The sequence below is a fragment of the Tamandua tetradactyla genome, chromosome 8, assembly GCF_023851605.1.
Source record: "Tamandua tetradactyla isolate mTamTet1 chromosome 8, mTamTet1.pri, whole genome shotgun sequence".
Classification (NCBI taxonomy): domain Eukaryota; kingdom Metazoa; phylum Chordata; class Mammalia; order Pilosa; family Myrmecophagidae; genus Tamandua; species Tamandua tetradactyla.
In genome coordinates this window covers 26,749,349-26,776,310 of record NC_135334.1, presented here as the reverse complement: position 1 = coordinate 26,776,310, position 26,962 = coordinate 26,749,349, and the positions used below count along the sequence as shown (strand labels likewise).

The window sequence follows — 26,962 nt, the reverse complement described above, 5'->3', positions numbered from 1 at the left end:
CCCTCCAGCCTAAGAAAGTGGTTCCCAGCAAAGCCTAGGGGTACTCTTTAAGAAAGTGGCTGTTGAGTCAGCCCTTGAAGGAGAGAGTGCCTAAAATACATCTCAGTGGGAGAAAGGACCTTTTAGTGTTCCAGCACCCTCCTCACTAGGCTAGAATCATTGAATATTAGCGTATGGGGGGGGGAGCTTTAAGGATTGTTTACTCTTCTCTTTATTTTACATATGAAAAAACTGAGGCCCAGAGAGATCTAGCAACTTACCCAAGAGAACACAGCGTGTCAGTCACTGAGGCAGGACTTGAAGACAGGCTTCTGGGTGTAAAGACTCGGCGCTTTGTAAACTTCCATTTGTAAGTCTATGATGAAAAGTCACTGGGAAAGGGTAGGGCAGGAGGACAAAGTCTGAGATGATTATCCTGGCCTGTCCTTCACGCCATCCTGACCTCCCACCAGACACGCCGGAAGTCCCTTCCCCAGAAGCTTCCAGGACCAAATGAGTCCAGAGACTGAGGGAATCTTGCTTCTTACAGCCTTCATGCAGCCTTGCAGAGAGCTACAGGCCTCTTTCCACCTACAGCAGCCACAGGCAGAGGGCCTAGTGCCCAGTACGTGCCAGGGAGGGTGGGCTCAGGAAATTGCAGCTTTATGCTTGTTTGCTGCCCACCCACCCCTGAATGAGAGACATAGGGAGTCCTTTGGCCTCAGGAACTGGAGGGCAGACAGGTACCTATCTCTGTCCTTTGAACTTTGTTTCTACAGAGGAAGGAATGTGGAGAAACCGAGGGAGACAGTTCTCTGTGTCTTGGGCCCAGGTCCCTCAAGGTGGCACGTGCCCACCTACCCCATCTCCCAATCTGTCAGTCTCCCAGATGGGTCCCATTCCAAAGGCATCTCCCCATCAAAATGAGCAGTACCTGAGAGAACTGTCCATTCCTGATCCCCCCTGGGTTGGGCCGGGCCGACTCTGCAGAGCTGGGCTAGGTTAGGCTACCACAGGCCAACCCTCTCCTCCCAGGGTTATTGAAGTTGGTCCAATTTTTCAATCATGGGCCAATTAGTTTCACAAATGGGGGCCCCGTGGTGCCAGGGCACATTTGTTCCGGGCCTGCGCACTGGCCGGATGGCTTTGTCCTGCCTCCTACCCCCGTGGGGGCCCATTGTCCTTGCCCCCAGCGGGGGCTGCTTACTGCTGATTTATACAGGCAGGCATCCTGCGGGCTCCGGGCTTCCCCGCCACAGCTGGCCGAGGTGCTTAAGGCCTCGCACCCCGTGACCTTTGCCCCAGTCCTGCTGTCATTTTGAAAGTTACAGACCAGAGGGCTGCATACCTCTCCGGATTTACTTTCCACCCCACTCCCCATTCCTGCTCTCTCTCTCTCTCTCTCTCTCTCGATGGGAGTTTTGATTCATTCTGGAATGTCCAGAAAGGTCCAGGAACTGGACTGAGAAGCCAGAGGAAAGGGGAACTGGTACAAGCAGGAGGCATCAAGAGAGGCACCTACAGGCCCCTTCCCCTAGTGTGGTTTTTAATCCTCTGATTCATTGGTTCAGTATCCAGTAAGGGGCTGGAGGGATGAAGGGGCGTGTCTGTGCTTATGTGGTACTGCCAGGGAACCAGGACCTGGTTTGGCCTCTTGTAGCTTAGTTTGTCCTTGGCACCTTTTCTGCCCCGCACCCTAGAAAGAGTGGCCAGTGTAGGAGGTGGAGTGAATGTGGACGAGGTCCTGTAACCAGATGGCAGACACACTCTCTCTCTCTTGCAAACCAAACTTTTCCTCTCCCCCACTTTTTTTTTTTTTAACCCCCTTTCCTTTCTTTCCCACCCCTTGTTCGCCTCCCTGCTCCAGTTCCTTCTCCTCTTCAGCTGGTTTGTTGGAGTGATTGACAAAATTAGTAAATCCATTCATGTTACTTTTATTGTGCAGGTCTCAATAAATCCCCCATGTCCGGGGCGCACCTTAATGAGCTAGTGAGCTGACAAATTTGTTTACTGTAGCTGGAGGTGCCGAGTAATGAAATGCACTTGTGTCTGCAGCTCACTGCTCAACAAATACACGGTTTTCCGGGAGTTGGCTCTACTAGCTGCTGCTGCCGGGAGATGCCGCCACTTTCCCCAAGAGATGAGGATTTTGGGGGGTGGAGTGAGGGCAAGATGGAGAGTATAGACACTTTCCTGTCCATTGCCTAGTTTTAAAACAAATTTGAATCAGCTTCATTAACTCCTCCCCATTTTTTTGCCATTCATTGAGGTTTCTCTGCTAATAATATCACTAATAATATCAAACCAATAACATTTCCCTTTCCCTAGTGGAGGTAGAGAATCTAGAGATGTGTAGATAAATACCTTCCAAGATTCTGAGCATGTAAGAAAGGAAGGAAAACGGGGTTGGGAGGATTGGATGAGAAGGCTGGAATTGACAAGGCTGAAACTGTCAAGAAGGCTGGATATTAAGTTCTTCAGCCCGGGGTTGGTTTGGGGAGATGTTACTGAGGAGATGATTGCAGGTACCCAGCAGGATTACAGGTGTCTGCAGCAGACAAGCCTCTGTGCGAAGGCTTGCAGTTAATTTGGTTTGAGGCAAACCCGCCCAAGACGTTTCCTCACCTAATTCCACTCCTCTGGGAAGAAAAGCCACCGGCAGTAAAGGGAATGGTGGGACCTGGCTCCCCCTCGCCGGCATCTGTCATCCTCAGGGGTCAGTGACACGTCCTTAGGCTGGACAGACTGGGTCCTCACTGCTAACATAGCTAGTCTTCTGAGAAAGGCTGGGAGTTCAGGAGCTCATCCTAAATGACCTTCCCACTCATACCCAAGGGGAAAACGAGGAGGACTAGGGAGGCAGCTCCTGGTTCTTTCCAATTCCTAAATGATGGCATGGGGGAAGTAAAAAATAGGAACCAACTCAGACAACATGAGATATCATGATTCTAGGCACTTGTTTCCTTTCCATCTGTTCCCCTCTGCACACCCCCATCCTCCCCTCCACACACACCCCATCTGACTTACATGTAAATATACACCTCTAGCCTTCTCCATCCTCTTAAGATGCAGACGGAGCCTTCTGCCTTTGGTGTGAGTCAGCCCTGTGCTGCTTGTCTCCATTCTCTTTTTCTCTTGCACAGTGGATGATGCAGCCCCGCTATGCTCTGTAACAACAATGTAGGGGGAAAGGGAAGAAAAAGATGGGAGAAGGGAAAAAGGCAGCGGTTTGATGGTCATGGGGTGAGGTCACAAGAGCTGCCCGTGGCTGAAGACAGTGTCTTAGAAAAGAGTGACCTTGAGAGTCAGAGGAAGTAGACAATCATGTCAGGAGGACTTGGGGGACAGGGGTGGAGAGTGGGAAAATGGTTCCTGTTTAAATCAAGGTTTCCACTATGACCTTAAATTTGACATTTCCTTCCTTGGGGAGAGGAAGCTCCTCGGAGTGGCAGGAGAGGTAATTCCTCCTTTGGGTGGGGTTGGGGTACAGTTGGATATGGGGAGTCTGTCCTTGTCCCATGGACATGCACGCTGACACAAAGGCATGTGTTCCTGCCGCCACATACACACGGAGCAATCACGGCCCACTTACCAAAAAAAGCCGAAATATATTTAGATCCCTCTGCTCTTTTGATTAAAAAACTGCTTATAGCAGGAGATAATAAGAGCCTTGCTCCAAGAAGGTGTAGCACCTGAATATCTTCTCCAGCTGTGTACCCCTCTGATCCTATTCCTTCCTTTCTATGAAAGAGCTAATTGGTATGGAAATGGCACAGGTGTAAACATGAGGGTTTTTGTATCTCATAATTTCAGATCCAGTCATCACCTGGTGAAATAAATACCCTGGGTCTGTGTCACTGTCCTGCCTCCTGTTCCACCCTAGCCTTGGCTTTCTCCCATGTTTTGCTAAAATTAAACTTGTTTGAAACTGGGAGTCTTGGAGTCACACATGCCCTGTAGCTCTGCTGACCCTGTGCTTGGGGTCATGGTCTAGAACTGATGCAAATGGGGGCTGGAATGCAGGTGCAGACCCTGCCCACATACTTGGAACCACACCTCTTGCTCATTCTTGCCATACCCATTCCCTCTTTTTCACATTCCATTTAGGCAGACACCCGTGGACTCCCCACCTAGAATTCAGCCCCATCCATTTCTCGTAGGACCAGAGGGGTGCTGATTCCCTTGACTTCATCAAATATTTCCTTGGGCCAAGACTCAGTAATGTATCTGACCAACATGTAAATATACAGTGGGCTAGAAAATGATGTATTTGTAAGATTTATATATTCAAAAATAGAAATTGCCTCATGACAGCAATATGAAGTTAGTGTTGGGAAGGGTAGGTTAGGAATGAGTGCCGTTTCCTAGATGAAGAAATGGAGGTGCTTGATCCGAGATCACAAAGCTAGGAAGCTCCTGTGCCTCTAGATCAGAACTGGGATTTTTTTAACTGTGGGACTGCACCGTGTGGTAGAACCCGTCCTTCTGTGGTCTGGCTCTTTGTTTCTGAGCAGTGGAGCTCAGAAGTGGAGTAAGAACTGGGGAGTCCTAGCCAGGCAGACATGAGGCTCCAGTGAGAACACCTACCTGTGGGTCCCTTGGCTACTCCTACCGGTTTCCAAGGAGAGTCTTATGGGGGGCTCTAAGAAATCGGTTCCATTTGTGGACTTCGGTGTGAGTGTTCCCCAGCCCCAGCCATCTGTCTCAGTCTCTGTATCGTGATTCCCTCTGCGCCTGCCCCCTGGGATTGCCCTACAGCCCCTTATTTATTATTTATCCCAGTGTGCTGTTACATGTGCCTCTGCGCCAGGCCCTGAGCTAAGTGTTGGGACTCGAAAGCGGAATAGAATAGTTCTTGCTCTGAAGGCCTTGCAATCTAGTGGGCAGACCTGAATGACAAAAACAAATGCAGTAAAGGCATTTATGTGCTGTGATACAGTATATGAAAGGCAATAGTGTATTCTCAGAGGAGGAAGATATCCTTGGTACTGGTCTTAATTCATCCAAGATGCCTTCTCTGAGGTCGGCTTCCTGGAAGAAAACTAGAGTCGATAAAGCAACTTAGGTTTGTAAAATTGGGCAGGGCCACCATGATGCATGCTATGGGTGGTTTGTTGTGGAAAGGATGCCCAGCCATGGGGGAAAGTGGAGGCTGAAATCCAGTCCCTTCTGTTCACCAAAACTGTATGCCTGGTGAATATCTGTGTCTGCCCAAAGGAAGAGACTTGATTTCCTTAATTCAGACAAAGGTGTTGTTTGGGCTGGCATTGGCTCTGCTACCACTTGATAGCCATGAAACATTCTTACAGGGAGATCTCCTTTGATGCTTTTAACAGCTGCAAGCGGCATGGTAAATGGTGAGCGTGCCCTGATCCGGAGAAGTTTGCTCAGGGTCTCGAGGCAAGTGAGTGGCAGAGCAGCACCCCTGTGCTTTCTCAAACCTCCTGTGTGAAGCTGACCATATGATTTCTTAAGGTCTTTTTCAATCAGAAAGGCACCTCCTCCCCTCCCCCAGGGCTATCAGCATAGAACAGAGTGGTGGGTGTCTCAGGGGCTTGGGAGTGGAAGGGAGCACAGGCTGTTCTACCACCACTGGGCTCTACTTGTCCCGCTGCACATCTCCCTGCAGCTAATGAATTACTAATATAATTTCCTAGATAATTTTATTTCCATAGTCCCACATTTTAATGTGTTTCCAAAAGCTAGCATTTATTTGCTTAATCTCCCAGTGTAATAGAATCTGCCCTGACTCATCATACATGCCAAACAGTCAGCTAGGCAGAAACTACAGCAAATTGTTTAATAACTCAAATCTAGTCTCTAGGTTTTTAACTTGTATGCACCAATAGCTTTTCTTGTGTCTCATTCACTTCTCCCCTGCCTTTTCCTTTTTTCTTTTTTTAATACATTCCTGTTTTCCCAGCTGTTGGTCTGCACAGAAAAGGATAGGGAGAGTGGATGTGGCGCCCCAGAGCCCTCCTTCTCTTGGCCTGGGAGGCCTGGTCAGTGTGCTGGTGACCAAGGAGAGCCCCTGAGCCTTGTGGGACAGGAACAAAGAGGATGTCCCCGCAAAGGGAGAGTAACTATTGTAAGGACGCCATAGCATTTCCTTACCAGGTGGTGACCATTGGTGTAACTTTAAACCTTCCAGAAAGGTGCAGGGTTGACTGGGACTTCAGACTCACCACCTTCCCTCTTCCAGCCAGGCCCTAGCACCTGTCGGGCCTGCTTCGCAGGATTTCATTTCTCTGTCCTTCTCCCTGTCCTCACGGCCCCTGCTCTCGTCTGGTCTTCCTCCCCCAGTAGTAGCACCAGAGCGATGAGCTTTCCTCTCTGTTTCTGGCCACTTGGCCTGCGGTTCAACCCCAGGCTGCATCCAGGGTCATCACCCTCCTCCATAGGATGGCTCATGCTAGCACCTCCATCGCTTTGTGGTGCCCCACTGCCTATAGAATGAAGTCCTACCTGGAATATATGGTCCTTCGTGCTCCCACCCACAGTAACTTTCCCAGCTTCTCTCCATCCTCAGAGCCTGTCCTCTAGGCCCACTGGCTCATCGTGAAATTTGCTCATTGTGTTCCCTCTGCCTGGCACGTGGGCCCTGCCTTCCAGTCCTTAGTTTCTCAAAATTTTCTTCTTTTTTCAGAGCCTAACTCAAAATCTCTGAATCACCCCATGTCACCCTCTGGTTGGTTGTTGCGTTGTCTGTGTGCCTCTAGAACTGTGTTTCCCTCTTTGATCTCCACAGTCTCTGTGCCACCCAGCATAGCACCTACACTCGGTATGATTACCTGAGTTGGCAGAGGGACAGAAGGGGCTCAGTGAGGAGGTGGAAAGGCAGAGTGGGGCAGCTTCAGGGGCCTTGGTAAGACCAAGGGTATAGAATGCTGCAGGATTTTGTCTGCCCTGCTGGGTGGTGCTGGGCCTCAGAGCTCCTCCAGGCCTGACTTGTTCAGCTCAGGGAGCCCTCCTGGGGATGTCATTCATATGCCCTCTGAAACAGGCTCCTTCTATGCTGTGGATTTCAGGGGATACAGAAGGAGAAACCTGGCTCTCACAGGACATGGCTGGCCCAGGGAGGCTGCTCCATCTCAACCAAGCATCTAGTTTAATTGGGACTCTCTGTGGCCTGAGGGTTAGGGGAGGACTCAGCCAAGAGTGGGTCAGGCTACCCTCAGATTGAAGGAGTGGGGACGGCTCTTCCACCAAAAGAACTGCAGGAACTACAGAGAGACTGGCTCCTCTGTGTGTTTATTAGACTGAACTCTCAGCCCTTGGCTCTGCTTCTCCCTGGGCAGATCACCCCCTCTGTGTTTTCCCCTCCATCAAGTGGAGCAGAGTACCCCAACATCTCCCAGAGATCTGGTTGGATCCCAGTGGGTTCGAAAAGCTTCAGAGAGCTACACCTTGTGACTCAGCATCTAATCCACTCTTCCTAGCCTTTGCTGGAGCAGGTCCTGCATGCATTGGTTCTCCTGAATAAGCCAGTTGGAGCTGAACTGCTATGGCCAATACTGTGCCTCATCTAGGGGAAACCCAGACAGGCAGGTGGCTGGCCCCAGAGGTGGAAATGGGCCCAGCCCCACGGTTTCTGAAATCAGACAGACCTAGGCATTTTCAAGTCACACCTCTGCCTCTTTCTGTATGACCTTAAGCAAGTTGTTTAATGTTTCCATTTTCCCATTTGTAAAAAGGGGAATAAGAATAACTGCCTTATAGGACTGCAAGTTTCAAATGAGATGACAACATAGACAAAGCACTTAGCACAATGCCTATATTAGTCCCCCTTCCTTCCTGCTCTTGGAGGTCCAGGAGCAGAATCATGTGCTTGCGTTTATTGCACCTTCCCTGGACCTAGGTGCAGGCATTGGCTGTGGACAGGATGGAGCATGGTTGCCAACGCCTAGACCTCAGACTGTCTTCAAAGGGAGGGGACCACGGGTGGGTGTTGAGGGTGTGGTGGTGGGGGGTGGGTAGTGTGAGGCAGTCCTTGCCTTCCCATTAGTACATACATACTCAGCTATGAAGGGGACGGGAAAATCCAGAGCTTCCATTTGCTGTCTCCATGAATGCCCCAGTAAGGCAGACAGGTTCTCCCCACTGGCTTCTTCATGCCCGCCTTGCACCAGGCAATCCCCGATTCCACACTGAGCAGCCAATTCCAGCAGCCAAACATCGGCTCTTCCTCTGCTTTGGCCTGGGTTCACAGTTGTGCCTTTTCACTTTTCCTGCTTGTGTCCTTGAAACAGAGGAAGGTGGCACAGGGCTGAACACAGGTAATACTGCCCGGATGCTAGCAAAGAAGAGCATGCACACAGGTTTTCTGGAGGAAGCCGATATACTTAGGAAAACATAGTTTGAAATAGTGGGCAGTAAGCCAGCAATTAGACCAGACAAGGGTTTAGATACTTCCCCATGTACTGTTGTAGCCAGAAGGCCACAGCTCTAAGCAACACGGAAGAGGATTGCCGACTAACCGAAAATGGCAACTTATCCGTGTAGTGTACTATGGGCTACCTGTATTTCTGATCAGCTCACATAATGACTGGACAGAATTAATTGATAATCTCATTGTGTTACTCATGAGCTCAAAATCCTTTGACAATTGTCCGTTAAAGCTCTTACTTTGGCTTTCAAGACCCTGTATGGCCCCTGCCTCCTTTTTCGGTCTCCTCTCCTCCTGCTTCCCATCTTCACTGCTTTTCTCTCTGATCCTCAGCCCATCTCCACCCCTCCACCCCCCAGTTTCTTCTCAGCCTCAGGTGTTCACAGATACTTTCCTGGGCATGCTCTTACCACTGCCACCCACCCCAGTATGCTGTGTCACATCTATAATGAGAGCAGGGACTTGGTATACTTTCCGTGGTAATATCCCCATTGCCAAAAAGGGACTCATGCTTATAGAAAGGTACTAAAATAATATTTGTTGAATGAATGAATGAATCCCTAAGGTTTATGCTTTAATGAATGGGGAAGTGTTTAAGAGAACAGCATCTGTCACTTGCATCAAGAAAGGGTTCAAATCCTTGCTGACTGGATTTGAATCCCAGCTCTACCACTTACGAACTTAGGCACCTTGAGCCCCCTTGCTCAGTCTCTTTCTGGGCCTTATATAAAAAGCGAGGATAACAACTTGTAGAGTCGTGATTTTTAAATTAGTTATATTAGAACAAAGACTGGCACCTGTTGTCGTTGTTCCTTAGATCTGTTCAAGTCCTTCTGATACATGACCCCTTAATACCCAGCCTTCCGTATGGCACTTGTCCCAATTGCAAATTTACCTTTGCCATCCAGTGTGTTTGATCACCGTCTCCCTCTCCACCTTCTGTGCATGAGGGCAGGAAGGAGACTGATTTTGTCCGTCCTTGTAGTCAGCATGGCTGGCCCAGACCATATTATGGTGTGGCCCAGACCTTCTCTGGATTTGCTCCCAAGTATGTTAAATGAGGGTTGCGAGTGCTCTGGCTGGGATGGATAAGTAGCCGGCCTCATGTTCCCTCCCCCTGAGGCTCTCCCTCTCCTGTTTCCGCAGGCACGGACATGGCCGTCTTCTGTCTGCTGTGCGGGAAGCGTTTCCAGGCGCAGAGTGCGCTCCAGCAGCACATGGAGGTCCACGCGGGCGTGCGCAGTTACATCTGCAGCGAGTGCAACCGCACCTTCCCCAGCCACACCGCCCTCAAACGCCACCTGCGCTCACACACAGGTGGGCCGATCCCGGAAATGAAAGAATCAGGGTCTCTGGGAACCAGCGTCTGGATTGACTTCCAAAGACTTGCCCTTCTCTGCCCAAGTGTTGCATGTATGGGGCTTCCCGTATCTATGCAGTGAACGTCTACAGTTTCTGCTCAGTCCTGTCCCGTGGACCTTTGGTTCTCAATCTCTCTGTGCTTAGCAGAGAGGATGCTCATGATGCTCTTTAAAAATGCACCTTCTGGGAGGGCCACAGTGGCTCAAAAGGCAAGAATGCTTGCCTGCCATGCCAGAGGACCCGGGTTTGATTCCTGGTGCCTGCCCTTGTAAAAAAAAAAAAAAAAAAAAAAAAGCACCTTTTTGGGCCCCACCCTCAGTGGGTCCAGGGTGGGAGCCAGGATCAGCATCATCAGTATAAATTCCCAGGAGATTCTGATGCAGGTGGACCCAAGAAGGTCTGAGAAAAACTAACCTGCTTGGTCTCTAGCCCTCTCTGTGCTCCCTGCCTCCCCCCCCCCCCCCCCCCCAGCTAGCACTCACTGGCACCCTACTCCATGAACAGCCACTCCTGAAGTCAGGCCCTTTTTCATTGTTTCTTGTGAGAATGTTGAAGAAGAGTTCCTACTTGTCCCACAGTTTCAAAAGCCTGTTGTCTGTACTTGGGTCTAACCTTGTTTGGGGCAGGTGTGAGCAGTGAGCCATAAAATCTCCCATATCCCTGCTCAGCCAGTTTCAGATGATGGGGGGAGACCAGGAGGAGCTGGTTGTCAAGGAGGCTGGGCCATGTGCCTGGGTACTGGGCAGCGCCTTCCACTACCCTCTAGGGCTTGGGAGTCAGGCACTGAGTCCCTGAGGACCAGGAGGCATTTGCATCCTTGCAGCGGCCCCTGGTCTTCCCCTAGCAGGGGAATGGAGAGCTCAGATTCCTCCTTTCCTCTAAGACAAAATTGGGTCTTCCTGGCTGTACAGGGATATGGACTGGCCATTTCTGATCTGCCTCTGTCTCTGCCTGTGTGCTTTCTGTCCTGTGCTTGTAGAAGTGGGACAGGGCCAGGGAGACAGGCAGACCATCTATCTGCATATAACAGCATGTGTGCCCATGTGAGTGTATAAAAAAACTCTATAAGAGCCTGTAAGACCCTCTCCTCATTCTTGGGAGTCTTACATCTCTGGGATTTAGGATACAAGGGCAGGCCTTTCATGTTTGGCAGATTCTGTTGCATAAGTGAGGGGTTTTATTTATCCTTGCCTGAGCTGGCCTGTCATACCAGCTGTAGGCTTCCTCACCAAGGAGCCTGCCTGGGCTCTTGCTTCCCTTTGCCCTTCTCTTCAGGGAGCACATTGCCTCAGCATTCCGATAGGCTTGGAATTACTTTGAACTGCTGGGACAAGACAGCAGGAGGCCCCGGAGAGTAGGGCTTAGCCAGAAGGCCTAAGGATGAAGGGTGGTTGATGAGGACTTTTGTATGACAGCATCAGTGTCCCCTCCAAGTACATGCCTCTTCCTGTCAATATATTGCCACTGGATCCCCAAGGTCAGCCCTATCCCAGATGACGAGTCAGCTTTCTGACACTTTAGCTGGCTTCATATAGCTCAAAACACCCAACCATACTAAGTCCATGCAGGGTACCCCCTGCTTTGCCCATGCTGTCCTCTAAGAGCTCATGAATCAGCATGTCCCATGCCCCTTTGCAAGTCATGCTTCAGCTCGGTGGGGAGTGGCTGTATCCAGACAGAGTTTGAGAGAGGTATTTGCCCGGTCACATGCTCTGCCCATGTGCCCACGTGCACCACAGACACCCATCGATTTTCACACCAATGCGGCACCGTGCACCCAGGCGGTATCCGGGCTGTGCACACCCCACACACAATGCCTCATTAATATTCTGTTGTTCTTGGCCCATTTGCTGCTGGGGCCGGGTGTTTAGCATCGGCAGCTGTGTTTGGTAGGTTAGTCCAGCAGAGCTCTTGGCATTGATGGATCCCTGATTCACATGGCTCATCATATAATAAAGTCTCAGCTGTGCTGAAGGGAGGGTGTGGGAGGAATGGGCCAGGGGAGCCAACTGGAAGAGGCCAGGGGGTGGGGGGTGGGGGGTGGGGGGTGGGGGGTGGGGGGGGGCCCATTGACTTGACCGGGGCAAGGGAACCCACCAGGTAAGGCCAGCCCACCAGGGGTCTCAGGTGCACCGGGCGGGGAAGGAGGTCTGATTAGTCTCCTTGGTCCTGCACTTAATGTCAAGCTCATTAAGGAGGCTACAGAGTTAATCAACATACCACAAATTGGATTTTGAGTTCTGCAGCCAGTTTTGTGTACATTATGGAGAATCTGACATGATTAACTCTCAGAGTGAGGATTTCAGACCAGGGCTGCAAATTCCGTGCTTCTAAATCGCTTGCTTACTCTTCTCTTGCTCACTGTCTCCGTTTTTCCTTTCTTTTTTTCTTCTTGTTCTTTTTATTCCTTTCCCTGGGTTGACTCCCGAGATTTCCTATTTAAACTCATTTAACATGTGATACACTTCATAATGAAATTCATAAAAATCTGATCAAACCAAGCCCTCTGTCTTAACCCTTTGTTTTTTAAACTCTCAGGGCCCCCTGTGGGGTGACAGGCACAGGCGGCCCTTCCCGGCCCGCTGTCTGCCATGTACGTTTTAATTACCGGCTCCAGCTGAAGTCTCACGTGGCCTCTGCTTCACTTATTTATTTATTTATATCTTAATGAGGATACTGAATCCTTGATTAAAGTCGTAATCGCTGCCGATTCAGTCAGGAAGGGGGAGGTGGATGTCAGACTGGGACTGTGAGTGCAAACACCCAGCGAGAGGGACACATGGACCCATGTGGACACAGAGTGACCCTCACTCTGTTGGATGCACAGCTAATTAGTGCCAGGGCCTGCTCCGGCCTCTCCTGCCCTTGGGTCTGATGGGGCTGGGGCTGGGGCTGGGGCTGGGGCTGGCGACTAGGCAGTCTTGTGCAGCCCTGGCAACAAGAGGATAGGCAGGTGCTGGTTTTCCCAGCTGAACCCGAGGACTTAGTTTATCTGCCTTGTGCATGTCAGGAACTCGCTGGCTGGGACCTCTGAGCCAAGGCAGTGCCCCTTATAGGGGTGAGAAGTGGGGTCGAGGGACGGTTCCCTCTCTTTGAGGTTCTCCGTCTGACTCGTCCCCCTCATTCCCTTTACGTTCTTGGTTCTTCTCGCAAATCCTCCACCCAGGAGTAAGCCGGCGAGCAGGCAGGCCCCAGCGTCCACTCCCCGTACTCTTTAAAACCCTTCAGAGCCCTCAGAAGTGATGAGAACTTATGTGGGTACCGAGGCCCATGTTTGGGGGGGGGGAGTTTTGGTTAGCAGCCTGAGGAGGGGAGAGAGAAGAGAGTAAAATATCATTTTAAAGAGGAAGTGAAGGCGCAAGCATGTGAGTCTATAACGAGAAGGACAATTTATGCCCAGGCACGAGCGCAGTTTGACATGGGGATAATGAAAAAACGTAGGTCATTGTGGATGACTTAAACCTTCAGCAGCTGAAGAAAATGTATGAAATGCAGAGGACATTACACGGTTGGCAGCCTCGCACATCTGCAGAGGGACAAGTGAAATACAGTGGGCCATTCTTTACCATAAACTGTGGTTGTTGGAGATGCAGCCCAGAGAAATTGTAATTACAGTGACAAGACGAATCAGCGATATTTAAATATTCATGAACAAAGTCTGGGGTGATCAATCTATCTTTATTGTCTGTGCCTTCACTCCTGTAATAAATAAGTAGCTGAAGTCCTCACCTTTCATCCCCCAAAGCCCCCACTTTGGTTACAAAGCACAAGACAGTTAATTTGCACACCCCATCCCCTCTCTCCCTCCAGGGGATGCCGGACTGAGGAGGGGCAGTCTGCCCCAAGCTTCAGGACCCCAACGTTTCCTGAATGCTTTGCTCTGTGACATCCCTGTGCCTAGGCACTGAAGCCATGACATGAATAAGGTTTAGTTCTTACCCTTTGTCACTTCCGTTCCAAAGCATGGTGGGTGTGTAAGTAGATACAACATAGGGTGCCAGTTAGCAGTATAACTATCCAATATCCAGATGCTGGAACCAGATTGAAATTTGAATCCTGCCTCAACTACTTACTCACCATGTGTCCTTGGAGCTGATGCTTAACCATCTCTAATCATTTCATTTTTCTTGTAAAATGAGAATGATATAGGTATCTTTCTTGTGAGGTTGTTGGGATAATTACTTGATGTGATTGGTCAATGTGAAGTTCTTAGCATGATAGTAAGCACTCAATAAATGTGAGCCATTTTAACCAGAAAATGCTGTAAAAATTACACTACTACTAATGGAAGAACAAAATGTTGTGGGGACAGAGGAGAGAGCGTGTCTGATTTTGCCTGTTGGCCTATAGGCAGGCTTTCATATGGGGATAGAGGGATGGGAGAGCAGGGAAATCGGGGTGGTGGTGAAGTTTGAGCTGGGACCTTGAAGGATGAGTAGGAGTTCGCCAGAGAGAAAAGAGGCAATGAAGCAGAGGGAACAGCTGTGCAAAACTGTGGAGGAAAAAACAGCAGAAAATGTTTGGGGAACAAAGAGAATTTCCCCAGATGGGAGAGAGACTTTTTATTTGAAGGTAAGGGGACAGCAGACAGCATAAGGAGCTGGGGATCAAGGTCTCAAGCCACCCTCTCCACCCCAACCCCGCACACACATCTACTCTATCCTCTTGGGAGCTTGCTTTCTGAGGACTGCTGTTCTGCTCTCAGCCAAATTAGATCTCTTTTCCATGGTGGGTCCTTCCCCCGTGGATGACCACTTGGCCACAGGAGAGGATAGCCACGTGTGAGCACATGAGCTCCCTGCTTATGTGATGGGGGCCGGCAGAGACGGTGAAGCTTTTCGTCCTCTTTGGAGGTAGAGGAGACAGGCAGGCTTATCCTCCCCATGGACTGAATGTGCCCTGCTGTCCCCTAAAGAGGGGACAGGGAGAGGCAAGAGCCTGATCCAGCCCCTCATCCCCACAGGCGACCACCCGTATGAGTGTGAGTTCTGTGGCAGCTGCTTCCGGGATGAGAGCACACTCAAGAGCCACAAACGCATCCACACGGGTGAGAAACCCTACGAGTGCAATGGCTGTGGCAAGAAGTTCAGCCTCAAGCACCAGCTGGAGACGCACTATAGGGTGCACACAGGTACTGAAGGCTGGTGAAGGGAGCTGGGTGGGGGTGGGGAGCAGATGGCTCCCTAGGGCAGCCCAAGTGAGGGGGTGGTGGTCTGAAGCCAAAGCAAATTGCAGAACAAGTTATATTAAGGGTGCACGTGGTGGCATGAGGACCACTGGACTCTCCCTTTCAAGGCCAAGGTAGACAATGCTAATCAATCACAGCACCCTTTCCCATGAACCAGATCAGCCCTCCTGGCAGCCATACCAGTAGTACAGAGATGAGATGCAAGAAGGCATCTGTTTGTGAGTCCTGAATTAGAGTTGAGTTGGTCTGATCAGCTGCAAGTGAAGGTTAGGGTACTTTCATGCTATTCGGGTTAGGGTAAGAATTCAGGTGCATCAAGTTAGAGCTTGTTAAGAGGATTGGAAATTGTACAGTTAGATTGAGTTCTGTTCTGAGCTTAGAAGAGTAGATGTATTTAATCATTCCTTATGTATATAATATGTTGCCATTTCAAAATTTCATGACCTTTTTTTTGTAAAAGATATGTGAGCAACAGTTTTGCTGGGGTCTGAAGACAGAGCCAGTGGAAATGGTCCAGGTTTCCAGGAGAGAGGGCAGTGGAGTGAGGAAGCTGCACACCTGCTCGTGGATGCCTGTTTTGCATATATCTTCCCAACTCTGAACTCAGAGACATCACCTTGGTTGCTTAAAATCTCCCATGTTGGGAGTATTTGCAATAAGGCAGTGAGCAAATAAGTACAACAGATCAGGGCTTTGGGGAGAGCCAGTTGTTAAATGTTTACCACCAGCACACTCCTTCCTGACTGGGAAGAAGGTAGAAGGACTTCCTCTAAGGATAGGCAGTGGTGGAACCTGGCCAGCTAAGAAGTCTCTTCTCATCAGGGAGGCAGCTGTCCTGTCGAGAGGCATGGGGGGAGGTGACGCTGGGCAGATCCAGCTGCCTTAGGAGAGATTATGCTTCTAAGGGATGGGAGGGGAGGAGAGAGGGAAGAGAGCTCAGAGCCTGCAAGCCTTCCTAGCCCTATTTCCTTGCCTCCAGCGTGGGGCCATAAGGAGAGGCTGGGGTGCTCGCTGCTTCTAACTATAGTGACCCAAAGGATTTCCCCAGGATCCGGGGATTTCCTCAGCCCCTTGTCGGGGATGTGACCTGGTGGGCGGATCATTAAATGCATTGGCAGTGACTATTGTAAATAGCTGGTCGATAGTTAGATCACTTTGGCTGTTCATTACTTCATTATTTGCTGGGGCCTCTGCACGGGGGAGTATTGATAGCGAGATGGCTGGCTAGTTAATTACTGTATTGAAAGGAGGTTCCCTCACATGCTCTGCTCAGCTCCAGGGGACTCTAACCTGGAGAAGGGGCGTTGTTGGGGGTGGGGTGGGGGTGGGTAGTGGCCAGCTAGGGCGAGGCTGTGCACTCCCAGGTTCCCCCTCCCCACCCCCAGTCTAGCCACCAAGCGTAAGGTAGAGTCCAGTTCCTTAGGGCCACTCAGGGATGGACAACCCCAGAGGCAGCCATGAGGACTGGGCTCCCTCAGTTTCCCTCCACCGTTACTCCCTGCCATCCCTAGCCCTGAAAGGACTCCCTCTGAGAGACACTGTGGTCTCAAGAGCCATCCGCAAGGGGGCCTTCCTGCCCCCTACCTCGGCATCCATTTCCTTTCTTGGAGTGGAAATCGACTGTGCCTTTGTGAGAACTGAAGACAGTAAGGGAAGGGGCTAGATCTCCGAGGAACAGTAAGGCGGCCGCCAGCCACGTGGGCTGTTGAGATTAGTTTCAGTGAAGTAAAGTAGCGCACTTGTGCACAGTCGCCCCGTCGCACAGGCCACCCTTCCCGCGGGCACAGCTGTCTGGGCTGCGCAGCGCAGGCGTGGGTGGGGTGGGTGGTGCTGAGCGCGAGCGCGAGCCGTCCCCCGGGCCCCTGGGCGGCGCGAGGGCACAGAGCCGTCCCGCGAGCGGCCCTCACGGCCCCTTCCCTCCGCCCCGTGTCCCCCCTCCCGCAGGCGAGAAGCCGTTCGAGTGCAAGCTGTGCCACCAGCGCTCCCGGGACTACTCGGCCATGATTAAGCACCTGCGGACGCACAACGGCGCCTCGCCCTACCAGTGCACCATCTGCACCGAGTACTGCCCCAGCCTCTCCTCCATGCAGAAGCACATGAAGGGCCACAAGCCCGAGGAGATCCCGCCCGACTGGAGGATAGAGAAGACTTACCTCTACCTCTGCTACGTGTGAAACGGCGGCTGCAGCGGCGGAGGAGGAGGGGTGGGGTGCGAGGAAGGAAGAAGGAGAGAGAGAGGAAGTGGAGGAAGGACTGTGGAAAAAAAAAAAAAGAAAAAGAAAAAAAGGGAGAGAGAAGGAAAAAGGAAACCCAATAGCTCTTTGGCCTTGGATTCTCTCTGGGCCTCAGGTGACCTGGATGCCTGGCCGCTGCCCCCCTTCCCTGGGCACCTCCCTCCACCCACCTTCCTGGCTGGAGGTTTGCCTGGCTTTCTTGGGCAGGGGCAAGGGGCTGTTTTGTTCAACTCAGATGGTGGTATGTTTCTCTTCATGCCCTACCCAGACCCTGCTTTTGTGTCCAGGAATGGGATCTGGGAAGGGGTGAGCTGTCTTCTGTCAGAGTCACACAGCATCCGCCTGCCCTCCTCTCACAGACTCCTCAGTAGACGAAGGCTGAGGGAGGGGGACAGAAACAGGGGCCTGCATGTGTGGGGGGCTTGGGCCAGGCTGGGTCACTGGTTGTGCTCAAAATGGCAGCTGTAGTTTGCTGGGAGCAGACTGTGGGGCCGGGGGTGGGGGTGCACTCCTTCTCTTCCCCGCCAGATCTGACCTCCTCACGGTGGTCTTGCCTCTTGCCCCCTACCCCAGCTCCTTGTTTCCTGCCTCCCCTTGACTCCTGTCCTCCAAGTCCCCAGGGCCCTCCCAGTCCCCCTGGCAGGAAAAGCTGCATCTGATTCCAGAGCCCCTACTCCCACCCTTAGTCTTTTTGAGAGTGCAAGACAAAGTGATCGATTTACCCCACCCTGGCCAAGCCCCTTCAATGGCAAGATTCCTGCTGAGCTGCTTTTGTTTCCCAAATGGAAAAACCTAGCAAAACATGCAACATCCTACCAAACTCTCTCCAACTCTATTTCAGTTCCCAGGAAAAGGAATCCATAGATGGGCTGCTTGTCCATGGGAAACAGGTGGCCAACCTATTCCAGGTGGCCCTACACTGGAGGAGGGACTGCCCAGGTCATTGAGGGAAGGTGTTGAGTCATAGGGGACCCCTTTGAATGGGGAGGTCCGGGGACCCCAGACCTAGTGAACTCTGGGAAAATCCAGGTCCAGAGGGTGGCACAGAATTCCTGACTTGCAGCCCTCAGTCCACCGGGAAGGAGGAGCTGGAATGAATGCGCTTTGACCTTGTGTTATGTTTGCTTCTTTTCTGTATCCCTCTGTTCCTCTCTTAGCACATTGTACTTGAATTACCTCAGTTTTTTGTGACCTCGTGAGCTTTTTTAGCCAGCCCCTGTATCTCTTCTTTGGTTGGGGGTTGGAGGAATGGGGAGGGTGTTCTTTTCTGTTTCTTGTGTAAGTTAATAGTTGGTTTTATAGACTTCAGCTGGCCAAGGCCCACCCCAGCCTCTAGTGACTAGTCTCCCTGCACAGAAGGAGTTAAGGACTCAGATCCAAATAGGGGGCTCAGGGAGGGAAGGTCAGCAGAAGGTGGGTATGCGGTATGATGCATTGGGGTCTCACTGTCCCCAGCTTGGCACCCAGGGCTCACTGCTGGCTCTGCCCAAGGCACAAAGTCAAGCGTGTCCAGCGTTAGTCCAGACTAAAATACTCAAGAGCAAAATCCCACCTTTCTTGCAATCTTCTGGGCCATTCAGGTTTGGGACCTACAAGTTATGCAGGTCCTTGCAACCATGCGGCCCTGCCTGTGTGTGCAGTATCATTGCCAAAATTGGTATATTTTCATGGCTGGTTTAGGGGTGATCCAGCTTTGTTGCGTTTGTATTGGGGTGGGGGTGTTGTTTTTCTGAAAGCTACCTCTTATGTTTGTCCCCTTGTTCTTTTGTTCCTTTCCTGCCTCCCGTTCTGCTGCTCTGCTTGCCCTCCTCGCCCCAGTACCCCCCCCCCCGAATTTTGGAAAGCACATTTGCAATATTTGCATTTTTGCAACTTGCTTTAGGATGAGCCCTCGTTTCATCTCGTGCTTTATTTGCAAGAGTTTTTTTTTTTTTCTTTTTCTCTCTGAGAAAGTTGTGGCTGCATTTTTATCTTAGGTTTTAAAAAGTGGTTTAGGGAAGCGGTTTCGGGGAGAAGGTTGTGAGGAGTATATAGGGAAGTCAGAGGGATGGACGCTGCTGTGACTACCCCCTGTCCCTCGGTCCCATCCCTCCTGCCTTCCCCTTCAATCACGTCCACCAAATCTGAAGGCCTTAAAAATTGTGTGTCGGGGGGAGGGGGGGACGTGGATTGGGGGATTGTGTCACTAGAGTATTGATTGGGGATGGTAAAGTAAGGAGGATTCTATTTTGCAATTATAATAATGACAGTGCTTTGGAAAGGAAAAAAAAAGTTGAACTTGAAATATGTGACTAGAGCAGTTATTGTGTTTATAATGTGAAAAGAGTGAAATCATTTTGGGGAGGGGCATTCTGTAAGAAATCATTATGCACTATGGCTTCCTCCTCCAATCTGGGAAGAAGGGGGGACTAGCGAGCCCTCAGGGGATCTGTAAATCCCGGAAAGCAGTATTTTAAAAAGCAAGATGTCATTCAACTTTGGTGGGGAAGGGGGAAAAAACCCAATTATTCCATAGAACTAGCTGACACCTCTCACTCCCCACCCTTCCCACCCAGCCTGGGTCCCCTCCCCATTCATAAACGCTGAGAGGGTTGATCTGATATTTACAAATTGTAATATTTTTGTAATATTTGTTAGTTCCTTTGTCAGTTCTACAGGACCTTGCCCTTTCCTTTTGTAATGTGAATAGGAGAAAAAAAAAAAAGACAAAAAAGAAATTCACCGCCATCACCACTCACAAAAACAAAATCCCTTTTCGTGTGTATGCGCGCGTGTGCTTTTTGTGAGCGGTTGTGTGTTAAATCATGCAGTATTGTTGTAATCTGGTGTTGCAGCATTGGATGGTACTAAATCAGCACCTGCCCGCCCTGCTCAGCCTGAGGGTTCTGTAGGTCCTAGGAGGGTGGTGGGAGAGGGTTTCCTAAGGAATACTGGGTAGGGAGACTTTCCTATGTGCTGTCCCATGCCACTGAAGGCCCAGATACCCTGAATAAAATTCAACATCCTCTTCCCCAACTTCCTATCCCAAAGACAAAAGGACTCTGAATTTGAGCCAAGGCGTTTTGGGCCAGGCCTAAAGGATAGGGCCAGTGGAAGAGCCCCCAAACCCCTTGCTTTGGGGTAGGGTAGGAAGTCATCTGGAGGCTTCTGGTGTGTCTGCCGTGAACGAACGGGGTTTGGGAGATGAGGTGGCAGAGGTTGTGCTCTTCCCAGGTGAGGTCTGGGTGTCTTTACTTCCCTTTTCTTCCTGCCAGCTGCCTCCTTCAGCCACCTCGCTGCCTTTAGCTGTGGTACCGCTGATGACGCTACCTGCTACTGCCTTACTCAGCACAGTGCAACTTCTCCAACCTGGGCGAGTCCAAGTTGGTTAAGAGTTCCTTTCCCACATCCAGTCCCTCACAGGTGTGCGTCCCTTAATGCTTTTGGTGACATCAACCCCCCACTCAGATTCTGTTCCCTCCTTCACTCATTCAAAGCATTAAAATCCTATGTGTATATAGGATAGACAAATTATATAGAGAGATATATATATAGCAAGAGAGATATAAAATAGTAAATATCATTGCTGCTCTGGGCTGCTTTGGAGGAGGCTTCAGATACGGAGAAGATAGAGCTGGGGCACGAGGGTGGGCAGGGGCCCGGGGGACCCAACGATTCAGTACAATCCAAGGATGTAACACGGGCTTGTTTAATCCTTGTGCCTGAACAGTTTTTCCATGTGCAGAAAAAAGAAACTGCTGCAATTTTTCACAAGTGTATGGTCGCTTTTGGGATGCTGTTGGTACACCCAGCTGCAGGGACGCCAAGGCCGTGGGAGGGAGAGGGCCATTACTCTTACCTCCTTCTAGGGGAGAGATAGTGGAGGCAGGGGTGGCCTTAGGACTCTGTCCACAAAGGGCAGCAGGGGTAAGTTTTGTGGCTTATTTCCTGGCAAGCCGTCGAGGGTGAAGGCTGGGAGCACCAGGATGGAATACAGAAAAGCGGATCAAACTCCATGAGTTGGTTTTGCCTTGGCCTATTTTACAGTCTCCTTTTCCCCCCCTCCCATCTCGCCTCCTCTTTACTGGAGCTTCTGCTGGCTTGAATCGAATGGCGGCACTTAACCTGGATAGTTCAGTAGAAGGGAGAAAAAAAAAGCCAGACAGACCCTATGCGGCGGGACTGATGGTTGGAGGACAAAAAAAAAAAGGGCAGAGATGGCCAGGAGAGGGGTACAAGACAAACCAGGAAGACTGGGTCAGGGGAAAAGGGTGTGAAGAGAGAGAGGTCCAGGCCCTGCAGACCTGTCGCAGCTGCTGCCTCCCGGAGTCGTCAGCGTCCCACTTTGCAGACAGGGTCCGGGCGTCCTGGTGTGTATCATAGTGTTTGTTCACATAGTGTTATGCATGATCTTTGTAAGGTTAAGAAGCTGTGGTGGTGTACCGTGACATCGCCCCATATATATAAAGATAAATATATATATATATATATGTATGTAAATTATAGCACTGAGGGCACTGCTGCCCCGCTGGACCAAGCAAAACTAAGCCTTTTGGTTTGGGTATTATGTTTTGTTTTGTTATTTGTTTGTTTTTGTGGCTTGTCTTATGTTGTGACAGCACAAGTGCCAGTCCGATTGCTCTGTATTACAGAATAGTGTTTTTAATTAATTGATGTCCTAGTTAATGTCTACCTCAGCACCTCCTCTTAGCCTAATTATAGGAGGTTGCCCAATTTCTGTTTCTTCTTCAATTTTACTGGTTACTTTTTTGTACAAATCTCTCTCTCTCTCCCCTCTCTCCCTCTCATTCCCTCCTTTTCTCCTTCTTCCCCTCCTCTCTGGTTCCCACAGTTTGTTCCTTTCTCTCTCTCACTCTTTTCTTCCTCTTGACCCCTGCTCCGGCCTCAGCCCGGTTCCCTTGCAGTTGTGTTTGCCAGTCCGATCTGTTCTAGTTGCGAAGCAGTTCACTCGAAGTTGTGCGGTCCTGGTTGCAGCTTTCCGCATCTGCCTTCGTTCTGTGTAGATTGATGCGTTTCTTTGTAATTTCAGTGTTTCTGACAAGATTTAAAAAAAAAAAGAAAAAAAGAAAAAAAATGAATTTACTGCTGCAGGTTTTTTTCTCTCTCCATGTGTCACTAAGTGAAGTTTGTGCCTTCTATAGCAAAGAGAATATTTTTTACATCCTACTAACAGTAGATTTTTTTGTAGTGAACATTTTTTGTATTTTTATTTATAAGTCTCATAAGAAAAATAGCAATGTTCAGTTGTATACCTTGAATCTGCAGTTAGAAGAGAAAAATAAAGTTAATTCAGTTGTCTCTGGCTTAAAGTGTCTTTTTTTTTAAAGAAAAAATAAATGCCTTGCCTCTTTTGCCTTTTCTTGGGTGGGATAATGTAAAGGGACTAAGGTTTCTGTCTGGGAAGAGAAAGTTCTGCATGGCACACATCAAGCCTGATTTATAGGGCACTTGGACGTGACATTTACAAGGCATTCAACATATTTTTCTAGTACTTCATAGTTTTTAAAATGCTGTTAAATGTATTAATATCATTTGATCCTTGGTATAATGGACAAAGTAGGCATTCTTTTATTCATTCAATAGGTATTGAATGCCAATCTCGGACAAGTTATAATTGTAGGGATTGGGAATACAAGGAACAGGAGGGACATGGCCTGCTCCCATGGAGCGACCATTCTAGAAAGCCACTTAGTAGGAATCAGTGGGCTTATGTTCTACAGCGTGCTCAGAATCACATGGCTAGTGTCAAAATTTTTATCCAGACCTCCTGATAACAAATCAAGTTCATTTTTCCCAGAGCCTCCAAAGACATTATATAGACATTTCCAACTTGCCCTTAGAAGCTAGTAAGCTTCAGAAATTCCTCAGTAAGAAACTCCCATCCAGTTAAAGACCCCTGGGCCGGGGCAGCCCAGACCTGTTGAGAAAAGAGGCTGCAGCAGGTGGCCATACTCTGGGGGAGCAGGCCGGGGGTCGGGGCCTCAAGCTCCCCACCTCCACTAGCAGGATAAAGGATTTCCACCAAACAACCGATGCAGTTCCCTCCTTTCTCCTCTTCCTGTCTCTGGTGAAGGCTCCTATTTTAGTCCTGTTTTCTTTCCTCTTACTGGGGATGCGAGCTATCACCCTGATATATAGATACATATTTTAGCTATAAAACCAACTCCACTCAATCCTGGACAAGGTGGTCCACTACCTCTGCCTGGGACCATCTGAACTGATTCTTGGCCAAAGGAATCTCTTTCCTAACCAAGATCAAGGACGCAGGCAATGGTTACTGCGGTGGGTCACCGAGAAAGGCTGGCCTCGAGTGTTCTCTGAGCCCCCGGGAACCACTGTCCTGCATTGAGGTCTGGCAGTGTGGAGGATCTAATTCTTTCTTTGCCTAACCCTCCTGCTCTGGGTGGGGTCTGGACTCCAGTCCCTCGACTCCAGGGGCCTAGGCCTGGGGTCTTTCTGACTCGGGTTGCTGCGCTGAGAACCACCAGGAACTGTACACACCTCCTTGGACCACCTTCCCTGAAAGAGCAACTGACCCAGTCAGGCAGGTTCCCAGACCCTCCCAAAGTTGGTTTCTCTGTCTTCCTTTTACTCTCTCCTCTCCCTTCTCTTCTCTCTTTCTCCCCTCTCTCTCATTTCCCTTGGAGTCTCCTTTTGCCTTTGTGTCTGTCTCGCATTATCTTTCTTCTATTTCTCAACTTGGAAAACAACGCTTGGCCAAAACTTCATGTGTTTTGGGCTTTGGGCTTCTGCCTCCATCTCTCCCAGGCCACCCCATGCCGCCTCCTCCCCTTTCCGCCACTGGTTCCCCCAACTCCAGAGGCCCACATTCTCCCTCTCCAAGCTCCCGCCCCTCCCCCACCCTCCCTTCCCCTCCCCCACCCTCCCCGCCCCTCCCTCAGGCCTTAGCTTTCTCTTGACAGATGGGAGGGCAGTGAGCGCTCCCTCTTTAAAACAACATTTAATCGCCGTTTTCTGTTCTTGGACATCAAAGCTGGGGCTTAGGCGCTGCGCTGGGGTCGTGGCGGCGCGGGCGCTGGGGGAGAGGAGGGGAGTGAATAGGGGCTGGGCTGAATGGGCTTTGTGTGACCGCCGGGGTCTGCCGGCTTTACATGCTCTTTGACCCAGATATGATCTCATGGAGAGAAAGGGGCCCGGGCTTGGCTAGCCTGAGAACACTCTGGGGCCTGACTCCCCCGCCTCCCTCCCTCCCTCCCCGGGCCAGGCGGCCTTGGCTGCCCTCCTCCTGCCAGCCCAGCCGCAGCTGCCCTCTGCCCCAGCCCGGGCAGTTATGGGCAACCTCCTCCAGGACAGGTCTTGCCCAGAGGGCACTCTGCTGCAGTCAGAAGAGGGGAGAGACAGCAGAAGGAGGGGCCAAGGCTGGGGAAATGGGATCCAAGGGGCTAACATCCCTCCAGGGACATTAAATGGGAGCTTGCCACAGGGCGGCCTCCCCTTGCCTACCCAGCACTCTCGTCCAGGGCTGCTCGCGTTCAGGTAGGTGCTTGGGACAGCGATGTCAGAGAGAACCAGCCTTAGCAACTCTCCTCCTGCTAAAGACTCAAGCGACCTGTGGCAGGTAAAAAGAGGGAAACGTAGAGCCACGTCCAAGGCCACCGCTTGCTGGGCCTTCCCGCCTGGGGAGCCCTTGGGTCCGTCCCCTACTGGGTCCCGCCACCATTCCCTTTCGCCAGCATCCCAGGACAGTCTCTGCCTCCAGGCAGGCCCTCCCTCTGTTCCGTTCTCTGCTTTGCAGTCTGTGTGATTTTCCAAAAATGCAAAAAGCATCCTGTCACTGCTCTGATTAAAGTCCCCGGTGGCTCCTCATTACTCTCAGGATGGAATTCAAGCTCCTTCACAAGGCTCACAGGACCCTCAGTGATCAAACTCCTGCTCACCACCTCAGTCTCATTTCAGTGCTGTCTCCAAGCCACCTGGCCACACCCCTCCTCTCTGCTCATGCCGACCAGGCTGCCGAAGATTTCCAGAACACACCAAGCTCCCTTTTCCCCTGGACATTTGCACCTGTTTTTTCTCCTGGGAAGGACTCAGGCATGCACAGTCACCACCTCCTTGTCTGGCCATCACAGCTTCTTATTCGGGTGGTGTCAGCTCAGACATCACCCCTCCCGGGAAACCTCTAGCCACCTGAGGCTGAATTAGCTCCCCTCTAGGGCAGAGCCTCTGTCGTAGCAAATATCATAGCATATTCCAGTCACCTGTTTTCTTAACTGGCACCATTACCAGACTCCAGGTTCCTTGAGGGCAGGAACTGAATTTTGTAGATCATCGTATCCCCAGTGCCTGTTACTGCCTGGCCCATGGCAGACACACGATAAATCTTTGTGAAATAAATGGTTGAAAGAAAAGGAAGGGAAGAGAGGGGAACAGTTAGCACTCTGGGCTGAGGTTTCTGGGTTCCAGAGATGCCTGAAACCGAATCTGCAGATCTGCATCTCCGATCCCCCACGCACCTCCACGCGGTATTAGCACACGCGTGTGCATGCGTGTCAGAGGCTGCAGAGAGGCCTCAGATGAGGCACTCCTGGTTCCCCGCACGTATGCCTGTATGAGTTCACAGAGGCTCCTTAACTTAATTTGCCAGGTGCCATGTGCAAGAGGAAGGAGTGGCAGGCACAGGACAGTGACACCTCCCAGGCAGGGACCCTGGGCACCCTGGGGGCTGTGTGTGCATGAAGACACCTGGTTCTCCGCCGTGGTAGGGGTCCATCCCACAGCCTCATCTGTGGTTCTGGGCCCAGCCTCAGCATCCTGCTCCCAGCCCCTGCCCCTTGTGGGCTCCCAGGCTGGCGAGCTCCTCCCTGGGCTGTTTTCTGCTCCCCGGGGGGTGCTTCAGTGAAAGTGAACTCGCTCATTTAAACCTGACTCTGCAGCCCTGCAGCCCCCTGCAGTGCTAATTACCCTGTAGTTCTAAACTGATTGCTGTACGCTAAGCTTAAGCCCTCCTTTATTTATTTACCGACTACATTAATACCAAAGCCACGCTGCTTTCAGCTGCTCCAAACTGTACACAGGCCGGCTGCACCCCATTTCCCTGCATCGTCGGGGGGGGGGGTGGGGTTCAGAGAAGCAACCTGGCACGTGGCTCCCCAACCCTCCACGTTGGCTGAGCCCCTGTGGCGAGGCAACAATGTGAAAAGATTTCCATCAACCACGCTTACTCCGAGACCCAAGAGAAGGCTCTCTTTTTTGTTCTGCATCTTTGTGGGAGTGGGAGAGCACATCACACACCAGCTCAGCAATGGAAGCATCTTCTCCTTACAAAACACTTTTTTTTTTTTTAAAGAGAGGGAGGAAGGGAAGGAAAGACAGAGAAGGAAGGAAGGATAGAAGGAAGGAAGGGAGGAAGAAAGGGAAACATCTTTAAACATTTTCTTGTTTTTATTATATTTTGTTTGTTTGTTTGTTTTTTACATGGGCTGGGGCCGGGAATCGAACCGAGGTCCTCCGGCATAGCAGGCAAGCACTCTTGCCCGCTGAGCCACCGCGGCCCGCCACAAAACACTTTTATTGGGCCTTCACCACTCTCGTGAGGGAGTGAGTGCTGGCCTCGTTTTACAGATGAGAAAACTGGGGCTGGGACTTCGCCACTGGTAGATGGAGAAGTTGGGATCTAAACCCAAAACTTCTAGTCCCACCTTCTCTGCTCTTTCCTCTCTGCTGTGTTGCCTATTGAGGAGACGCCCTTCCTGGCTCTCTGCTCCCCAGGTGACAATGCCTCTAGCCCTGTGTTCCCACTGCTTCCACTCCTGCCACAAGGAAGGAAGTCCTCCCGATGTTGACTCAAAACCC

At 50.8% G+C, this 26,962-nt stretch overlaps 1 protein-coding gene across 3 annotated transcripts in view; it reads left to right on the top strand.

Annotated features, from left to right (window-relative positions):
• Positions 1 to 22,447, top strand: part of ZBTB16 (zinc finger and BTB domain containing 16) — a 188,114-nt gene extending 165,667 nt beyond the window's left edge. For all 3 annotated transcript variants that reach the window (XM_077112877.1, XM_077112876.1, XM_077112878.1), the window contains exons 5-7: positions 9,512 to 9,682; positions 14,691 to 14,858; positions 16,860 to 22,447. In XM_077112877.1, the coding sequence (XP_076968992.1) occupies positions 9,512 to 9,682; positions 14,691 to 14,858; positions 16,860 to 17,089 (569 nt within the window). In that variant the 3' untranslated portion in view covers positions 17,090 to 22,447. The remainder of the gene's footprint in view (positions 1 to 9,511; positions 9,683 to 14,690; positions 14,859 to 16,859) is intronic.
• The last annotated feature ends 4,515 nt before the right edge of the window (positions 22,448 to 26,962 follow it).